This window comes from Diabrotica virgifera, chromosome 3 (genome assembly GCF_917563875.1).
Source record: "Diabrotica virgifera virgifera chromosome 3, PGI_DIABVI_V3a".
Taxonomy (NCBI): Eukaryota; Metazoa; Arthropoda; class Insecta; order Coleoptera; family Chrysomelidae; genus Diabrotica; species Diabrotica virgifera.
Genome location: NC_065445.1, coordinates 160451180 through 160471408, shown reverse-complemented (window position 1 = coordinate 160471408; position 20229 = coordinate 160451180). Strand labels below are relative to the sequence as shown.

General features: G+C 32.9%; 1 protein-coding gene across 2 annotated transcripts in view; it reads left to right on the top strand.

The window, feature by feature from the left end:
• Window positions 1–3640: 3640 nt before the first annotated feature.
• Window positions 3641–20229, top strand: part of LOC126882177 (condensin complex subunit 1) — an 827360-nt gene continuing 810771 nt past the window's right edge. For both annotated transcript variants that reach the window (XM_050646993.1, XM_050646992.1), the window contains exon 1: window positions 3641–3907. In XM_050646993.1, the coding sequence (XP_050502950.1) occupies window positions 3787–3907 (121 nt within the window). In that variant the 5' untranslated portion in view covers window positions 3641–3786. The remainder of the gene's footprint in view (window positions 3908–20229) is intronic.

The following is a 20229-nucleotide window of genomic DNA, read 5'->3' as shown; positions in this document are numbered from 1 at the left end:
CGTAAACGATATTATTTTTAAAGTGTGCACAATTGAGGAATTTATTAAACAAGGAAACGAAATATTGAAGAATGTAGAAATATACATATGTGAAGTACCAGAAACAATAGAAGATGACAAAGAAAAACACAGGTTAATAGAAGAATATCATAATCATCCGATGTTCGGAGGACACTTAAAGAAAAATAGACTAATAAAGAAGCTAAAAGCAAGATTCAGATGGAAAAATTTGGAAAAAGACGTAAGAAAATACGTTAAACAATGTCATGAATGTCAAAGTAACAAACCGAATAGAACACATGTCAAAGAAGACGTGATATCGAACACTTCTTCGAAACCAGAGGACACAGAGTACATAGATACGATAGGTCAATCCACTAGAAGTAATGAAAGCAATGAAGACAAAAAAGAGCGGCAAGAAGAGAATAAGCCCAAAGCAACACCACAACACTTTAAAATAGGAGACCTAGTTCACCTAGTCCTGGTAAAAAGGGAAGAGAATGGTAAGTTTGATAGTCTTTATGTAGGCCCCTTCACAATAACAGAGGTAAATAATGTTAATTGTAAGATCAGATTGGAAAACAATAAAATCAGGGAAATACATAAGAATAGATTATATGCTTACAATCCGAGAACACAGTGAGTGACAAGTGGAACGGGAACAATGTTGATAATGAACATTTTTATTTTTTTTTGTATTTAATTATTATTTATAGGAAATAAAAAATGTATAATATTGTATTTATTAAAACGCAGTAAGCAGTTGGTGGGACTATTAGAAAATTGTCTTCCTTTTCCGTAGTCAGAAAATTTTCGGAAGGAAAGGAAGATGTATTGGGATACACTGCATCTCAGTAATCATCTTATTAAGACAAATTCTTTAATAATTAAATGGCTTTGGTAAAACAAATACGTTTGTTTATAATAAATACGATTGACCTACATTACCACATCAATGCATGCGGTTTGGATACAAGGTCAGTTTGAAATAATAATTAGTATACGTTATTTATAATCTAGTCGATTCAGCCGTTTTAGTATCACTCTCACTTTTTGTTTATATAAAAACAATAAACACGACAATCCACTTTTAGTTATACTTTCACGGAGAAAAGATTAGTCAATTAGTATTTGAGATCCCAGCGGGTAACATCACATCGATTAAGTATTATACCACCAGCTCCTTACCGTTATTACTCCAACGTACAAATAAATGTATTCACAGTGAGTATTGTTACTTCATCAACCCTTATGGTAGGGGGTAACCACCCCTTAATTATCTGAGGTGGCTCAGAATCTAGGAGCCACCATAGCTGCACAGTAGATGACCATATGCAAATATTCTAATGTGTGAGCTTCTACGACATAATTGGATTGGACTTCAGTGTTCACTATGTGTAACAGCGCACCTACTTCCTTACAAGAGTTTATTCTTGGTTTATTATTATTATTATTATCCAGATTTAGCCATAGGCTCACACTATCTCTAAGGGGAAAATTGACTCATTCCAGATACCTACGGTATCAAAAGGATTGAGATCTGATGGGACTCTTTTTCGTGTTATCGAGCCCTGCCCTAGGTGACTTGGTATGCAGGTGTCTCAAAAATGTTTTGTACACATCTAGCCGTTGCGAGTGGCGAGTAGCACAGCTTTCTGCATGGTCTTATACATTATGATGTTCATTTAGACCCAGATTTTTTATGTTTTCGAGGAGGTTCTTCGGAATGACTCCAGTAGTAGAGATTATAATAGGTATTGTCTGGGTACTTTGTATTCTCCATTGTCTTCGTATTTGAATTTCCAGATCTCTGTATTTGGCGATCTTTTCAGTAAATTTAGTACGTAGATTATTGTTGTTAGGAATCGCCACATCGATGAGTGTTGTTTGTATCGTTAATTTATTGACTACTACGAAATATGGTCTATTATGTGCCACTGTTTGGTCTGTGAGCACAGTGCGGCCCCAGTATAGCTTGTAGCTGTCATTCACAGGCATACTCTCAGGAACGTATTGACACAGGATTAGGATAATAATATGGGAGATGTTCCTTTTGGAGAAGTCCCAGCTTGATAGCTATCTCTTGATGAAGGATCTTTCCTACTGCGTCATGCTGTTCCTTGTATTCAATTGCAGCAAATGCCTGGCAGCCCCTGATGCTGGATGGTTTCTTCCCACATAACAATGATGTTCGCATCATGTTCAAAGCATATCCTACCAACATTCGTCGAAGTATATTCTTTTTATATATGCGTAGTAGCAAATACTATTGACTGTAATACATACAACTCTTACATTTCCCATTACATTTGAGGAAGCAAACAATATAGCGCCATCTAGTGGTGTGCGGTGATAACCAGAGCAATCTAACCTTACATTTATAAAATTGCTTTATTATTGTTTTTGTTTAAGTATTTGAACCATTTTTATTTTAATTTAATTTAGCAAAATTAGCTCGTTATTCAAAAATTTATAAAATTAAATTTGAATAAAATGTCGAAACCCAAAAGACTCCATTTTCAAACAAATAAATGTTTAAAAATAATAAAATCTTTGGATTTCTTAATTCGGAAACAGATTCTTATACTTATTCCCATCCTTCTAAAAATTGCAAGGAATAAAGGGTGATGAATGTATAATGGGGAGTCTACATAGTTGCACTCCACAACATATCAATTCAACGAGGTAAAGATCAACAAATCTGCTTCCTAGTACTCGATACGTGAGTAAAAACGGTAGGTAGATAAAAGGCATTATATTTAATTTCGATTCAGAGATCATTACCATCTTTCTATGGACCATTTCGAACTCTTTTGTTCTCATCAGGAAAGCAACTGTAATGATGCTCTGAGCATCATTAATTTGTACTGTAATGAGAGCATCATTACAGTTGCTTTCCTGATGAGAACAAAAGAGTTCGAAATGGTCCATAGAAAGATGGTAATGATCTCTGAATCGAAATTAAATATAATGCCTTTTATCTTAAATTTGAATGTTTACGTCAAATTTTACATTTTCAAAACGTAGTTTCACTTCAAGCCGACAATGGCGCTAGCGCGCTAGTTGCAACGTGCTTCCAGATTTCTGTGGGAGTTGGATGTATTATTACAGTCAATAGTATTTAGTAGTACTAGTACAAGCATAGCAAGTACCACAAAAAACATTCTAAATTTCATGTTCTTTGCAAATGCTTCAAAGAATATCCTTGCACCGAATGTACTGAGAACAATCGTGTACGTAGTATCTCGGAATATTCGTAAAAGTTTATTCTTAGAATATACCTTAATCGAATATTTTTAGTATATGCAAAAGTATAATAATAATATACTTAACACATACTTGTATATACTTTTAAAATATCTTAAAATGAATAATATACTGTATGTATCGGAAGAATAATGTTAGCCTATAGATTATCAACTACGTTAAGAATAATTAATAAAGTATAGGTATGTAGATAGGTACTACTGAACTAATTCATTTTTTTAAATCGTTTTAATTGTATGGTAAAAAAGGTTAAATTAATAAAATACTCTTCGAAATGTTGGTTGCCTAAGACCAAATAAGCCAAGCATACTGTGGAAATTAATCCTTGAAGTTGGCTATATTTTTGAATGTTTGAATAACTGTCATTGTTTACTACAGAAATAACCTATCGTACTTTCTTTCTGACTGTTGGTTGTCGGTTGTTAGTTTTTATCGTTTTTATGCTTCCCTATTAAATTAGTTTTTTACACGTTTTAGCTCTATTTTTATAAATTTATTCAGTTTAACGCATTTATAGTTATGTCTCATTTTACGTTTGTCATTCCTGGGAATAAAGAAGACTTACTGAGAAGTTGTATAAACGATGAGTATACTGTAAGGAATGTATCCATTCAAAAAGATATTCCCGGAGAACTAAAAGGTATTTCTAATAAATTAAGTTAACACATTTATTTACCTTTAACAGAAGAGCCATTAATTTGAGTTTTGTTTTATCTATTATTTGTGGTTTTTTTAATTGCCTTATTTCCATTAGTGTTAAATTTTTATTAATACTTTAAAATATATTATTATTCTGTTATTACTCATATTATTATCTGCAAACATGAATTCCAAATGTAAGGAATGATATATGCTAGCTGGTGTATTGTTAACCCAACAATCTAATTAAGACTTTTATGGATATATCGACACCCCCATCGAACAAGGTTTTAACTCAAGTTACATATTTTTTCAGATTTCATCACAGGCGAATTCAGCAAAAAATTGCGCACACATCAATATAAACAACATAGTTTAATTCTCAATAGTTTGGCTAATCCTCCATTGAAAAAAGTTGTATTTTAACTTACGTGTGCCATTTTAGCATGAAAAAGGCAGTAACACTTGATACTCCCTATGTTAAATATTTTCTTTCTTTATACTTCACGATTAACTAGGTTTTTAAATAGGTTACAACTTTGTTGCACCTATGTTTGATACAGTGATGAGCGTGGTAATTACTGGCAAAATAGCGCAAAAGATGGAAAACGTATTAAGTTATTAGATAAAAAGAAATGAAACTAGTCGAGGTGGTAAATTTAGCGATATTAACATATAAATTTACATTATACTGATTGTTTCCCACCTTTACACGTATCAGAGGAGTATGTCAACTAAAACTGCCACTGTGACAGTGGCAGTTGCTAAACTCGTCCGATACATCTAAAGGTGGGAAGCAATCAATGTAATATAAATTTTTATGTTAATATCGCTAAATTTCCTAGCTCTACTAGTTTCATTTCTTTTTATCTCACAACTTAATATGTTTTCCATCTTTTGTGCTATTTTGCCGGTTATTAGCGCACTCATCACTGTATATAAAGTATTCAAACATATGGTGCATCTCATAAGTCAATTGGACGGCGTTATGCATAACTCGACCAAGTGCCAAAACATAGTTTTGAGATAAATGGCTTCAAAGTTTTTCGTTTCTTGGTCGCTTAATGGTAAGTGGATTAATGTCCCTTGGTTTAATTTTGTTTTTCTTAGTAACCGTTAACGTGACAATAACAGGGATTTTTTCCAAGATAGTTTTAGCTATGTGTCACCAGAATCCGCTGTTATCTCGATATTAAAGAAATGACGCTTGGTCGAGTTATGCATATCGCCGTCCAATTCATCCAAATAAAAGTAAAAAAGTATTTACAGACTTTTTTTCCTTTTTGATAGTTGCGGTGGAAAAAATCAGTATAGAATAGAGTAAATTTTTATTTGCATAACTTTTAACATAATTGAGCAAATAACCTCACATTACAGTGAAACCTCGATAGAACGGACCTCTATTTAACGGACTTCGGATATAACGGACAAAAAATCCGATCAAATGTAAAAAAAATTGAATAAAAAAAATGAAAAGTCGAATTCTGGAAGAAAAATCAACAAGGACAGGATCTCGGCACTGATTTATGCTAATGCCGATGGATCGCATGGATTGACTGCTATAATTGTTGGCAAAATCTCCTAAACCTAGAGTTGTCAAAGATATCATTCATCATCTGCCTGTTTCATATTATAGCTCTAATAAGGCATGGTCCACCACAGATATTTTCACAAATTGGTTTTTTAAAGAATTTGTACCTGCAGTGAGAAAATTTCAAGAGAAGAAACTGGAAATACCGCCTAAAGAGGTGAAATGTATATTGATTTTAAACAACGCTCCTGCTTACCCTCTTGAAAATATTCGACATTTGAAAGACGACAACTTTAATTGTATGTTTTTGCAAAAAAAATTCATCTCTTATTTAACCCATGGATCACTGAATAATTTAGATAACCAAACGGGTATATATTGCAGAAGGTTTTTAGATGAAGTAGAAAAGTAAAAAAGTAGCAAACCAAACTTGATTCCTTTTTTAACTTACAGATTTGTACACTGTGTAAATAGAACATATTTTACAACAAAAAATTGATGGATTTTAAACATAATATGTTTATATAACAGACTTTCGGCTTTAACGGACATCCCGTCCCCCCAATTAGTCCGTTATATCGAGGTTTTACTGTACTAATAATCACATATTAAAAAATATTACTAATAATCATATATTAAAAAAAATATATTAACAATACACTAAAATATACAAACAGTACAAATTACATATTCTGATAGGCCAGGTACTCCACCACAGTATAGGGCTCAATGTTAACCAGGTGTCGAAAAACCGTTCTTTTAAAAGCTTTATAGCTTGTTTCCTGTTGAATGTCAGACGGTAGACTATTGTAAAATTTAACACATGCATACAAAGGACTTCTCTCTGTTAGGGACAATCTGTGAAGTGGAATATTCAAATTAAGGCTTCTTGTGTTATATTCATGGTAGGTACCTAATTGCTATGCTTATGGGCTAATCTTCAGGACATCACAGAAGATGAATATGACGAGGCTCTATATAAAGGAAAAAATACAGCTCCAGGCAAAGATTCCATCACTCGTAAAATCCTTAGACAACTTGATCCAGATATTCATAAGGAGATAATGATCATATGTAACTATTGTATCATGAATCATTTCTTCCCTGATGAGTGGAAGACAGGCATTGTAATAGTTATCCCTAAACCTTACACTAACCATCAACTACCCCAAAATTACCGTCCAATCACCCTTCTCCCAGTAATTGGAAAAAATTTTGAGAAAATTGTCCAAGGAAGATTATATAATGAATTAAACCAACATATTCCAGCACACCAGTTTGGATTTAGAGAAAAATCATCTACAATCCTTCCTCTTTCAATAGTAAAATCCAATATACAGGCAGCAAGATTGCAAGGACTAAAGGCCGCTGGAGTTTTCTTGGACATCAAGAAGGCTTTTAACTCCGTTTGGCATAGAGGATTGTTATATAAACTTCACAGAATGAAATGCTCCCCTTCTCTAATATGGATTATTGACGAATTTCTTAGAAGACGCAGGTGTATAGTTAGGATCAATGAAACATATTCCCATTCATTTTCAGTGCAACAAGGAGTTCCACAAGGTTCACCACTCTCCCCTCTATTGTATAATCTCTATTGCAGTGACATATGCGACAATAGACTAACCAATACTAATTTGCTACAATTTGCTGATGACACTGCAGTGATATCATATGGAAAAAATTTAATAAAGACAATGGACTTATTGCAGAGGCAGGTGGATGACACAATATCTTGGATGAATAAATGGAGATTAACAAGAAATCCTTCTAAAACAAAACTAACAATATTTAACCATAGAATCCAAGATCACTCACCAACTATAAACATATGCGACAATATTATTAAGCCCTCCCAAACTGTTAAGTATTTGGGAATAGAAATAGATAACAAATTGAAGTTCAACCACCACACAGCAGTTATAAAAAGGTGTAGTAAAAATGCCTTTTACAAAATTAGGCTTTTATTCACATAAAACTTGACAGTAGAATTAATTTGAATGACAAAACAATTAATCAATAAAATAAACAATGACAAAAAATACTAAATTATACTACATTCACCCGGCCCTATTTTTGAACAAAATCTTGCAAATATCGTGGTTTATTTTTAGTTCTAGCTGATTTACGGCTAGATTGAAAATCTGAATTTTCCAATCTTGGTTCATGATTATCATCAGGTACTTGATTAGGTTCTTGAGTAGATAAGTTTTCTATGTCCTCTGGTATTGATTCAGTAGTGGAATTCTCTAGTGTATTATTTGTACTTTCATTTTCATCTTCATCATTATTTATTTATTTTGCTCAACAGGCCATGTAGGCCCTGGGCGTGAAAAACACAATTACATTTTTTTTTTTACTATACATATCTACAATATACAATATTAATTTGTCTATTTAAAAAATACATCATATAAATATATACATATATATAGTTCTCATTTTACAATTCATGACACATTCTTCTGTTACAATTTCTCTTGCGCTCTTCTTATTTATACTTATTTATTTATTTTACGGGCAAGCCCAATTCTACAAAAATACATAGTGTACAGAAAAAAACAATATAATATAAAAAACAGACATACAGAAATATAAATATAATAGAAGTAAATATGTACTATGAAATAATATCATAAAACCAAGTTAACAAATTACAAACGCTTCACTCAAATATTGATCCCATGTAAATTTCTTTTAAAACGACTGATGGAGTTGTCAAACAGTTGTAAATTGTAAAGGGAGTTTGCTAAATTCAAGACTCTGGGTACGAACGAAAAAAGTGAATAATTAAACCTGTGGAATGGTACATAAAATGTTCGCACTTGTCTAGTGGTGCGAGGTGGTACAAACAGTGCGATCTTATTAAGTAGTTGAGAACAACTGCATATACCATTTAAGATCTTGAATAATAGCAAAAGGTCCCTTTGTTTTCTCCTGCTTGCAAGAGAAGTGACCTGCAGTTGATGCTGCCATACAGCATAATCTTCTTACCACTCCTCTCCATTCTTTTCAGTCTAACACCTTGTTTCTCCAGTTATCTATTTTTAATTCTCGTAAATCTGCTTGGACGCTGTCAAACCATGTTTTACGGGGTCTTCCTTTCCTTTTTTTCCCTACTGGTTTCCTGTTCAATATCATCCTAGTCATTCTATGGTTTTCCAATCTTTGCACATGTCCCAGCCATCTTATTCTATGCGCCTTTATTATTGCGGTGATTTTTGGTTCCGTATGCAGCTCTTCCAACTCTTTATTTGTCCTTCTTCTCCATCCCATTTGTGTATTTATGCCGCCGTAAATTGATCGGAGAATTTTCCTCTCCCATCTTTCTAATCTTTCTTCATCTGCCTTTCTTAAAACCCATAATTCAGCTCCATATACAACCGTAGCTCTAATCACTGTCTTGTAAATTCTTTCTTTTGTTTTTCTTGAAACAAACTTCGACTTCATTAAGGATCTCAGCATTCCGTATTTCTGGTTGCCTTTTGTAATTCTGGATTCTATTTCTTTATCTTCATGTCCATTTTCCTTTACTTTCACACCAAGGTAAGTAAACTCTTCCACTCTGTCAAAACTGTATATGTAATCTTTCTCCCCTTGTATTTTTATAAACTCTTCATTGTCTTGCTGTGTATCACCCATTATCATGTATTTAACGATCTTCATCATTATCTTGATTCAATAATTTCAGGTCACCTCTAGGAGCTAAATGCTTCGTTGAAACTGTACTTTTCTTTCCGTTTGGATACTGTATTAAGGCGTAATCTGAATTGGCTTCTAAAGGATCAACCTCTTCAACTAAAGGATCAAACTTACTTTTTCGTACAAATACATCTTAGTAATACTTTGTCTGAATCTTTAAGCCATGATGGAATAGAAGTTCCACTAGTTGATCTTCGCTGATACGTAAACAAACGTTCATGAGGTGTACAATTGGTTGCTGTACACAGTAAACTTCTTATAGAGTGCAGAGCATCTGGTAGAACAGTCTCCCATTTAGTGATGTCTAAATTTTTGGTTTTCAATGCTAGATTCACTGCTTTCTACTCACTGCATTGTATCTTTCGACTTGACCATTTCCTCCAGGGATATGGTGTTGTTCTACTTGAAGATATTCCTTTAGAGTGTAGATAATTAATAAATTCTTATGAAGTAAAGCTAGTTCCCCTGTCAGAATGTATATATGCCGGCATTCCATATAAACAAAACATTTGATTCAAACATTCAATTACTGTCTGACTGGATGTATCTGAGCATGGAAAAGCCCATGGAAATCTTGAAATTTCATCAATGATTGTAAGCATTTAAGAATTTCTAGAAGAACTGGGTATTGGACCTTTAAAGTCAATGTTCAATCTTTCGAACGGAGCTGTTGATTTAATTAAATGTGTATCATCTTCTTTCTTATAAAATCTGGGTTTAATTTCTGCACAGATTGGACAAGAGGTAATTACGTGTTTAATTTCATCTAAAGAATAAGGTAAATTTCGAATTTTTACAAAATGGTGCATACGAGTAACATACGAATTTTTACAAAATGTAATTGATATAACTTGCTTGTATTATTTATATTATTGCATATTCTTGATAGTGCATCAGCTGCATCATTAGCCTTTCCTGGACGATAGATAATATCATATTTAAAACAAGAAAGCTCCAAACGCCAACGCAAAATTTTTTCATTTTTGATTTTACTTGTATGGTTTGTATTAAACATGAACGAAACTGATTTTTGATCTGTGATTAGTTTGAATTGTCTTCCTAAAAGATAGTGTCTCCATTTTTTCAATGCTTCAACGCAAGCATATGCTTCTTTTTCAATTGGACGGCGTTATGCATAACTCGACCAAGCGCCAAAACATAGTTTTGAGATAAATGGCTTCAAAGTTTTTCGTTTCTTGGTTGCTTAATGGTCGCTTAATGGTAAGTGGATCAATGTCGCTTGGTTTAATTTTGTTTTTCTTAGTAACCGTTAACGTAACAATAACAGGGATTTTTTCTAAGATAGTTTTAGCTATGTGTCACCAGAATCCACTGTTATCTCGATATTAAAGAAATGGCGCTTGGTCGAGTTATGCATAACGCTGTCCAATTGCAGAATGTTTTCGTTCAGAATCTGTAAGGGTACGTGAGAAAAAAGCAACGGGTCTTCCAGATTGACTCAGAGTGGCAGCAATAGCAAATTCAGAAGCATCAGTTTCAACAATGAGAATTTCTTTTTCATCAATTGTCCATAGAAGTGCATTAGCTATATCAGTTCTCAACTCCTCAAAAGCAAATACCAAGTCCGGACCTAATGGAAATTTTTTGCAATCTATAAGACCTCTAATTTTTGCTGAAAAATTATTAACCCATTTTGAGTAATGTAAAAACATTCCAAGTGCCCTCTGAAGACTTTTAGAATCATTCGGAACTGGTAAATTTAGTAGAGGCTTCAATCTGTCTGGATCAGGTTTCATTGTAGAGTTTTCTATTGTATATCCCAAAATATTTATAATTTTTTGATTATAGTGACATTTATTTTAATTTAAAGTTAACCCATATTTTTTAACAGCATTTAAAAAATTCTGTAAATTTAAATCATGTCTATCTTGATCCTCACCACCAACTGTTACATAATCTAAATAAGCGTAAACACCTTGTAGATTTTCTTTTTTTATGATAGAATCAATGGCTCTCTGAAAACATGATACTCCATTGCTAACCCCAAAAGGAATACGACGGAATTGGTAAAGGCCTCCACTTGCCTCGACTCGAAAGCTGTAAATGTTTTGTCAGACTCGTAAATTGGTATTTGATGATATGCGTATTTTAAATCAATTGAGCTAAAAAATTTATATTTTCTATCTTAGACACCAGTGAATCAATATTCGGCAACGGATAAGCATCAAGTAATGTGAATCTATTTATTGTTTGAGAGTAATCAGCTACCATCCGACGTTTATGATTTTCGTTTTTAGTTAGACTTTGGCCCTCCAAGGTGATTTACTTTCTTCAATAATTTCTTCTTTAAGGAGACGTTTTATTTCTTGTTTAATAAATTCTTCATCTTACCGTGAATGCCTGCGAGATTTAGTAGCAATAGGGTGACAATTTTCTGTTAAATTGGCAAACAACGAAGGTGGCTTAATTTTAGCTTCAGTAAGACAGCATATCTTAAGAGGTCTTCTTGGTCCTCCAAATTTAACTTCTAAGCTTTCATGTTGTTTCATAATATCTTGACCCAAAATCACATCTGTACAAAGATTGGATAAAACTAAAACTTTTGTTTGATCATATTTTTCTTTATCAATCTGAATGTTTATTAAACAATAGCCTTGAATATTAGCTGAGAATGACATAGATGCCATAGAAACTTGGACCCCTTGTATTGGAAAAATTTTAAGCTAATTTTCAATAGCGAATTCATGATCTAAAAAAGTATCTGAGCTTCCAGTGTCTATTAAAGCGTTGGCATCAATTTGGTTAACTGTTACTTTGGCTATACATTTTGAAAGCGATTGAGGCGTTTCCATTGAAGAAGCGATTACCATTGTAGATGCATAAGTTGATCTCGTTTGACTTTTCTTTGATTGCATGCACATTTTAAACCAGTGTCCAATTTTATGACAGTTTTGGCAAATCGCAGCCCTTGCTGGACATACAGATCGAGGATGTCTTGGATGTCCACAAAAATAACAAGTCTGACCAGGTTTTGTTTGAACAGAAGCTAAAGTAGTTTGTTCTGAATTTGGATGACTACCAGATGCTATATTATTTAATGCTGCATTATATGTATCAGATTGTTGTTGAGAATCTTCTAAAGATCTAGATTTAGATAATGCTTCGTCCAAAAGAACTAAACTCTAGTAATCTTTGACGTATATTAGATTGAACGAGACCATTAATAAAAGCATCACGAATATAGTCATTTTTATTTTCTTCTGAAGAAACTGCTTTAAAATTACAATTTGTAGCCAAAAACTTTAACTGTTGTGCATACTGATCTATAGATTCGTTTATTTGTTGTTTTCTTGTAGCTAGAATATGTCTTGCGTAAATCTCATTTGTAGGTTTAATATACAATTCTTCCAAAATTATGATAGCAGAAATGTATGTTTTTGCTTCGCTTATGTAATCATATACTGAATGTGAGACAAAATTGATTAAAAGCATGTACTTGTCTTTATCTTCTAGCGATTTTTCTGTAGATTTATTGCTTTCCAAAAAATTCTTAAATGTTTCGTACCAGTGTTTAAATTCTTTGGCGGCAGTTTGGGAGTTTGGATCAGCCTCTAGTTTATCAGGTCTAAAGTACTTCTCCATTGTATATTTGGTATATTTATGTGAATAAAATTGTAGTAAAAATGCCTTTTACAAAATTAGGCTTTTATTCACATAAAACTTGACAGTAGAATTAATTTGAATGACAAAACAATTAATCAATAAAATAAACAATGACAAAAGAATACTAAATTATACTACAAAAGGAAAATTATAACTAGAGCAAAACACTTCAGAAGTTTAACATACAAGAATGGGGGAATTACAATTGAAACAGCAGCCAGTATTTATAAAATTATTTGCAGGCCCATGCTGGAGTATGGTTCTACAATTTTCTATAATTCTAAAGGTCCTGCCAAAAATAATATAAAGGTGACTGAAACAACTAGCCTTCGACAAATTACTAGAATGAGTCATCCTGATAATCCACTTCATAATCCATCCAACAGAATGCTGTACGAGAAAACTGGAATTGAACCTATTAAATAAGCTGTTTAAATATCTCTTTATTAATGACAATAACAAAAATTTGATTGAGCCCCACATTGTGAAGATACCAGAGGACAGTTCCCGTAGATATCCAGGAAGAACTCTTTTTGAAGAAATCTGCTACACATTAATAGCTCTAATTTTAAATCCCAAAAACCTAAGGAACTTATTTTGAACTTTTTCAATTTTTTCTGCGTAAACATTATGGTAAGGTGACCAAATACTACAACAGTATTCCAAGTGAGGTCTAACAAGAGAACAGTATAACAATTTTAGGGTATTGGAACTTTTAAAATCATAGCAGTTTCGTTTCATGAAGCCAAGCATCTGTAATGCCTTTGAAATAATAGAATCGATATGATCTGCGAATTTTAGCGATTTGTCAAACAGTATGGGAGCGTTCAAGTATTACGTAACGCAGGTTGGGGGGAGGGGGGTCAAAAATCTTCAAAAATTGCGTTACGCAATAGTTAAACGCCCATTACAGTGCGTTATGTACGGGGCTAGGGGGGTCAAAAATCTTCAAAAATTGCGTTACGTAATACTTGAACGCTCCCTATTCCAAGATCTCTTATTGTATTAACACAATCTAGTGGTGTGTTTTCAAGTTTATATGCAAACGGAATATACGTTTTACCTTAATAAAAACTAATTTTATGGCACTTTTTGACATTTAGCTCCATTTAGTTTTCTTTACACCAACCCTGTATTTTATTTAATTGAAATTGCAGATTTTCGGAATCGTCAGGACTAGATATTTTTGAAAAGATTTTTAAATCATCCGCAAACAAAAGCTTACCATAGTTTATATCTGCAATATCATTTATAAATATAATAAATAATAGCGGACCCAGATGTGAACCCTGAGGAACACCAGAACTGACAACTACATCCCGAGATAGACAATCCTGGATCATTACTGCTTGGCGCCTTCCTATTAGGTAGCTTTCCAGCCATTCAAGCAGTTTTCCATTAACTCGAGCAGCTTCTCATTTAGACAATAGGATGTTATGATTTACCCTGTCAAATGCCTTGGAGAAGTCTGTATAAATAGAATCAATTTGATACCCACCCTCCAAAGCACTTGACAACGCATCCAAATAGCAAAGAAGATTTAATTCCGATGATTTGTATTTCTGAAAACCGTATTGCTCATCTACTGGAAACAATTTGAAACATACTGAGAGGCAGTCCGACACTAAGCTTTCAAATAACTTAGGAATAGTACTTAATATAGAAATTGGTCTGTAATTTGTAATGTCGGATCTACTACCAGCTTTATGTATTGGCGTTAAAAAACTTAATTTCCAAGCATCAGGAAAGTAACCAGTATACAAAGAAGAATTAAAAATGTTCCACAATGGTCTTGCCAGAATAAAACTGCATTTCTTTAAAACTATAGGAGGTATTTTGTCAGGACCAGGACCTCTGTTCATATATAACGTCATCATTTTTTCATATACTTGAGATATTGTAATATTACAGGAATTAATCGTTATATTGGTGGTGGGAGGTAAAACACGTTTACTGATTGCTTTCTCAGAATAAACTGATGAGAAATATAATGCAAGAGCATTTGCAATATCACTTGGAGTTGTATAAGTGATATTGTTCAAAGACATTTCATTTGGTAAACCCGTCCTCGTTCGTTTAGAATTTATGAATGACCAAAACGATTTAATGTTACTATGAATGGAATTCTCAGTTTTTTATATAAAGTTATTATGACAAGTTTTTGTTAGAGCTTTACATTTACTTCTAAGGCTCGAAAATGCATTATAATCATTTAGAGAGGAACTAACTTTAAATTTTAAATGTGAAAACTTTTTTTCAATTACTAGTTTCTTTAGTTCTTCTTCTTCTTTGAGTGCCTCTCCTATCGGAGATTGGATATCATTAGGGCGATTCTAATTTTATTTACTGCTGTTTTGAACAATTCGTTAGTGGTACAGCCAAACCACTCTCTCAAATTTCTCATCCAGGACATTCTTCTACGGCCGGGATTTCTTCGTGGATTTTTCCTTGCATTATATTTTGTAGGAATCTGTACTTTTGTCCCCTCATCAGGTGGCCTAAGTATTCAAGTTTTCTCTTTTTTATATTCAGTAGAACTTCTGGCTTCTTTAGTTCTGGCGAGAACCATTTTGGAAACTTTTTTGTCGACATCTTTTTTTTTGGCACAAAAATTTCAAAAGCACAGTACATGACTTCGTAGAATCTATTTAACATTTCATCTAGACTTTGGTTTTCAAGAATTTGATCCCAGTTAATACAAGAAAGGGTAGAAGGGATAAAGATTATATATATATATATATATATATATATATATATATATATATATATATATATATATTGATGCACGTTAAGTTGTGACTTCCGGTATACAGAAGAGGCTGTCCGACTTCCACCTTTTCTACTAGGAATTATTTTTTAAAAATTGTGTATTTGGTAAAAGGGGGGCTTATAAAATGGGTCTACCTATTGGGGGGAAAGGATTTACCAAAATAAATTTTGTATATATATACGTATATACCGAAGCGTACAGCATACGTTATGGCTTCCATATAAAGGGTAGTTCAAGACGCGTTGTCACTTCCAGCGGTGTTGTCATATTTTGGAAGTCACAACGACTCGTCTGCTAGATTTACCTCCTATTTTGAGCGTAATGTGTGATCTTTTGGAACTTTTACTGTGAATACAGTTGTCTGTGTTTTAAAGTTGTCTATTTAAATTAAAAGATTGATATTCTTTTGATTATACAGGTTTACAAAAAAATACATTTCGGACTATTTGACGAAACCATATGACTAGGGGGGTTTTTGGGGTCGCTGGTTACGAATCCGGGGTTCGCTAACCTCTATCACGTCAGGTAAAGGTCATTTCAAGGACAAATCAAGATAAATCGACAGTCGCTCTGAAAAAGTATGTTAGGAGGTTTTTGGGGTCGCTTATAACGAATCCAGGATCCGCTGACCTCTATCACGTCTAGCTGAAGGTCATTTCGAGGTCAAATCAAGATAAATCAACACAATCGCTTTGAAAAGTATATTAGGGTGTTTTTGGGGTCCCTGATCACAAAACTGGGGCCCGTTGAGCTCAACCACGTCAGGTAAAGGCCATTTCAAGGTCAAATCAATTTTGTTAACTCCTCCTGATTTGAACTTGAAATGACCTTTACATGACGTGGTAGAGCTCAACGGACCGCAGTTTTCGTGATCAGCGACCCCAAAACTCCCTATACTTTCAGAGCAATGGTGTCAATTTATGTTGATTTGACCTTAAAATGACGCTGAACTAGACGAGATAGAGGTCAGCGGAGTCCGGATTCGTCTTCAGCGACCCCAAGAACCCCCTAATATACTTTTTCAGAGCGACTGTCGATTTATCTTGATTTTACCTTGAAATGACCTTTACCTGACGCGATAGAGGTGAGCAGACCCCGGATTTGTGATTAGCCACCCCAAAAATCCCCTTGTCATATGGTTTCGTCAAATTGTCCGAAATTTAGTTTTTTTTTGTAAACCTGTGTTATTTATGATAATATGATTGATATTTATTTTACAAAAATACTAATATATTATTATTGCTGTAAAATGGATTTATTGGAATTAATTAAAAAAGTGTTAATAGTAAGTGATTTATTTATGAAAATTATATCAAAAATGTTAATAAATAAATTTGAACTTATAGAAAATTTTAATATTTTAGATTTTATTACAGGCACCGTCCTTTTAATTTTTGATGTACCAATAATAATATGTAATAAAAAATTAAATGGCTAAACACTCCAGGTGGGGATTAGCCGCTAAAAAGCTATCTAGATCCATCATTTTCGAGCAGATTTTTCCCAATCTGCTACTCGATACTATTGACTATGCTTCTCCATTTCTTTCTAACCTCTTTTGTTTTTCTGCTAGTCTCTAATTCCTGCCCTATATAAATCTTCCTTTAATTCCTGTAACCATTTATTCTAGTTCCTCCGCGTCTCCTTCTAACTCCGGGTCTCCATTGTAAAATTGAGTTTATAGTTGTTGCGCTACCTGCTCTCCATATATGCCCCAACAATCCAACTCTGTGCCCAAATCTGAAAATCTGGAATAATATCTACCCGGGTGGAAACATTTCTTTTTAATATATGAAAATAGTTATTTATGAAACGGAGCGAGTGCTATACATCGCGTAAGTTCGCAAAAAGTACTTCACGCACAATTTCATACAATATTTTATCTACGATAAACAAATAAAAATACTGTAACTCTTCGTCACTGGAATTCATTTCTATTCTACAATTCTTAGAGCTTTGACATATAAAAATTCTAATTTCTTTCAAACCACAAAACTGTAAATTTTTTTTTTTTTGTAATTTATTGCTCATTATGTCATCACCTCTCTTGTGCTCTGCACAAGAGATCTAAGGTTAGAGCTAAGAATAAGGTTGGCTAGGTGCTACGTTTTCTCGACTCTGTTTTACGGAATGGAAGCTTGGACCTTGAATGCGGCATCAATGAAAAAACTGGAATCATTCGAGATGTGGGTATATAGAAGAATTCTAAAAATATCATGGACAGAACACGTCACAGACAAGAAGGTTCTGAGAAAGGTGAATAAAGAACTGGAAGTCTTAAATACAATTAAAACCAGAAAATTGGAATATCTCGGACATATTACACGTGGAGAGAGATACAACTTGCTCCAACTCATTATGCAGGGAAAGATTCAAGGAAAAAGAAGCATAGGGAGACGCAGAATATCGTGGTTGCGCAACGTGAGAGAATGGTACGGATGTACATCAAACGAACTTTTCAGAGCAGCCGTCTCCAAGGTCCGAATAGCTATGATGATTGCCGACCTCCTTCGCGGAGATGGCACTTGAAGAAAAAGAAGATATCATCACCATGAAACGCGAAAGTTAAGAATGAATATTTGATTATATGAAAGTGTGTCAAAAACAGTGAGAAAAAGTAAATCCCATTTAAAATACATTGTTACTTCATGCTTACTTTAAAGCACTGCTATCTATAATGATAGTTTTCACAAACTAAAAATTTATATATAATATGACATAGAGTAGATAAAAGTCATTTATTAATTATTAATTGATTATAGTCAGAAGAAAATTAGATCATGCACCCCTTGTTTTTTATAATTGTTAACATACTAAATTACATATCCAATAATTATTTTTATCCAATAAATAGATCGATGCAGATCGGCCTTATATCGGATCCTCTTCTATTAGTCCGTTCGCTGACGGTAAAATATTGCAAAACCCATAAATTTTAAAAAACCACTTAAGATTGACATGAAATTTGGCATACATATAGGTAACATATCAAAGAAGAAAATTGATATTGTGCCGATGTTTTCTTTTGCCATGGGGGTGACTTTCACCTCGTCTAGGGATGAAAAAATATACGTTTAAAATAAGTCCGGAAATGGATTAACTGACTAATTCTAAGGAACTATTGTTCTTTTTTGCTCTTTTTTCAACAAAAAAAAACACATTTTAACGGTTTTTTTGCAATTAACTCAAAAAGTAAGTATTTTATCGAAAAAAACATTCTTAAGAAAAATACAGCCCATAAAAAAATGGTGTACTTATGTATGAGATCCCTAGAGCCAGTAAAAGAAGAGTTGTAACTAATGACAAATAGGTTCATACACGTCAAATTTCCAATTGAATATTCCAACGTGAAGTGTCAAAAACTAAAGCACTTTTTGGGGAACACTCATTACAACTTTTTTGTAGTGTTTAAAAAAAGGTTAAAAAGTTTTTAGCATTAAATTAAGGAAGTTAGCAAATAAAATTTATCGTCACCACTTCACAAGTTGATTTACTCGTGTATGTATTGTTTATAAATATGATCTGTAAGCTTCATTGGTTCAAAGTGCTTATTTTTGAAGGGTATGTAATTGAAAGGGATTGAACTAGTCACTAACCAACTGTGTATGCCAATTTTGAACAGCCATATCTTAACCAATATTTGTCTCAAAGAAAAAAACATAATCCTAAATATTCAGAAAAGCAAAACCTACATTTTTTACACTTTGTAATTTTTGGTAGCACTAATAAATTTTATGTCATTTTGAAAAAAAAGCATCTCTTTCAAAATTTAAACAATTTTACTTTAAAACCCAATTTTTTCAAAAATTAGCCCTTTACTTAGCCCGAATTAAGGGGTGATTTTCGGAGTTTTTTTAAGAAAAATAGGACCTACTTTATTTTGAAAGTATCTTTCTTAATTTTAACGCTAGAAACTTTTTTAGAAAACATAAAAAAGATTTTTTTAAAACTTTAAAAAGTTGTAATAAGTTTTCTCAGAACAGTGTATCATTTTTTAGTTGCTATCATTTTTTGGTTATTTCACGTGAAATTATTCATTTTTAAATTTGACGAATATGAACCTGTTTCCTGTTTTACATTAGCTACAAAGCTACAACTTTGCTTCTACTGATTCTAAAAAGTTATACGTACATCAATTTTGTTACTTTATAAGCTATATTTTTCATGTTTTTCCCGATAACATACCTACTTACTTTTTGAGTTATTGGCAAAAAACCGTATAAAAGTGTTTTTTGTTGAAAAATTGACATATCGACTAGCCAATAACTCAAAAAGTATTAACTTAGTGAAAAATTCTATATAACAGAAGTTGCTTAGAATTAGTGTGTTTATCCATTTCCGAACTTATTTTGAACGTATATTTTTCTCCTCCGATTAGAGGAGAAACTCAACCCCCAGGGCAAAGTTTTCTTTTCACTTTTTTTCTTTTACATGGGTCCTATGTGTAAGCTAAATTTCACGTCAATCCGTTCTTTAAAATTTGGAGCAAAAACCGCTAATGAACTATACTATCTCCGTAAGATCGTAAAAAACGAATCAGAATATTTTTCCTATCGACTAAGATACAACCTGGAATACCTACTTTCAATACACCAATAATAATTATTATTGCGTTTTTTATAAATGCATAAAAGCATAATATTTTGGTGCATATTTCAATTCAACTGTTTTTTGCATAATTTAAGGTTTTTTAAGT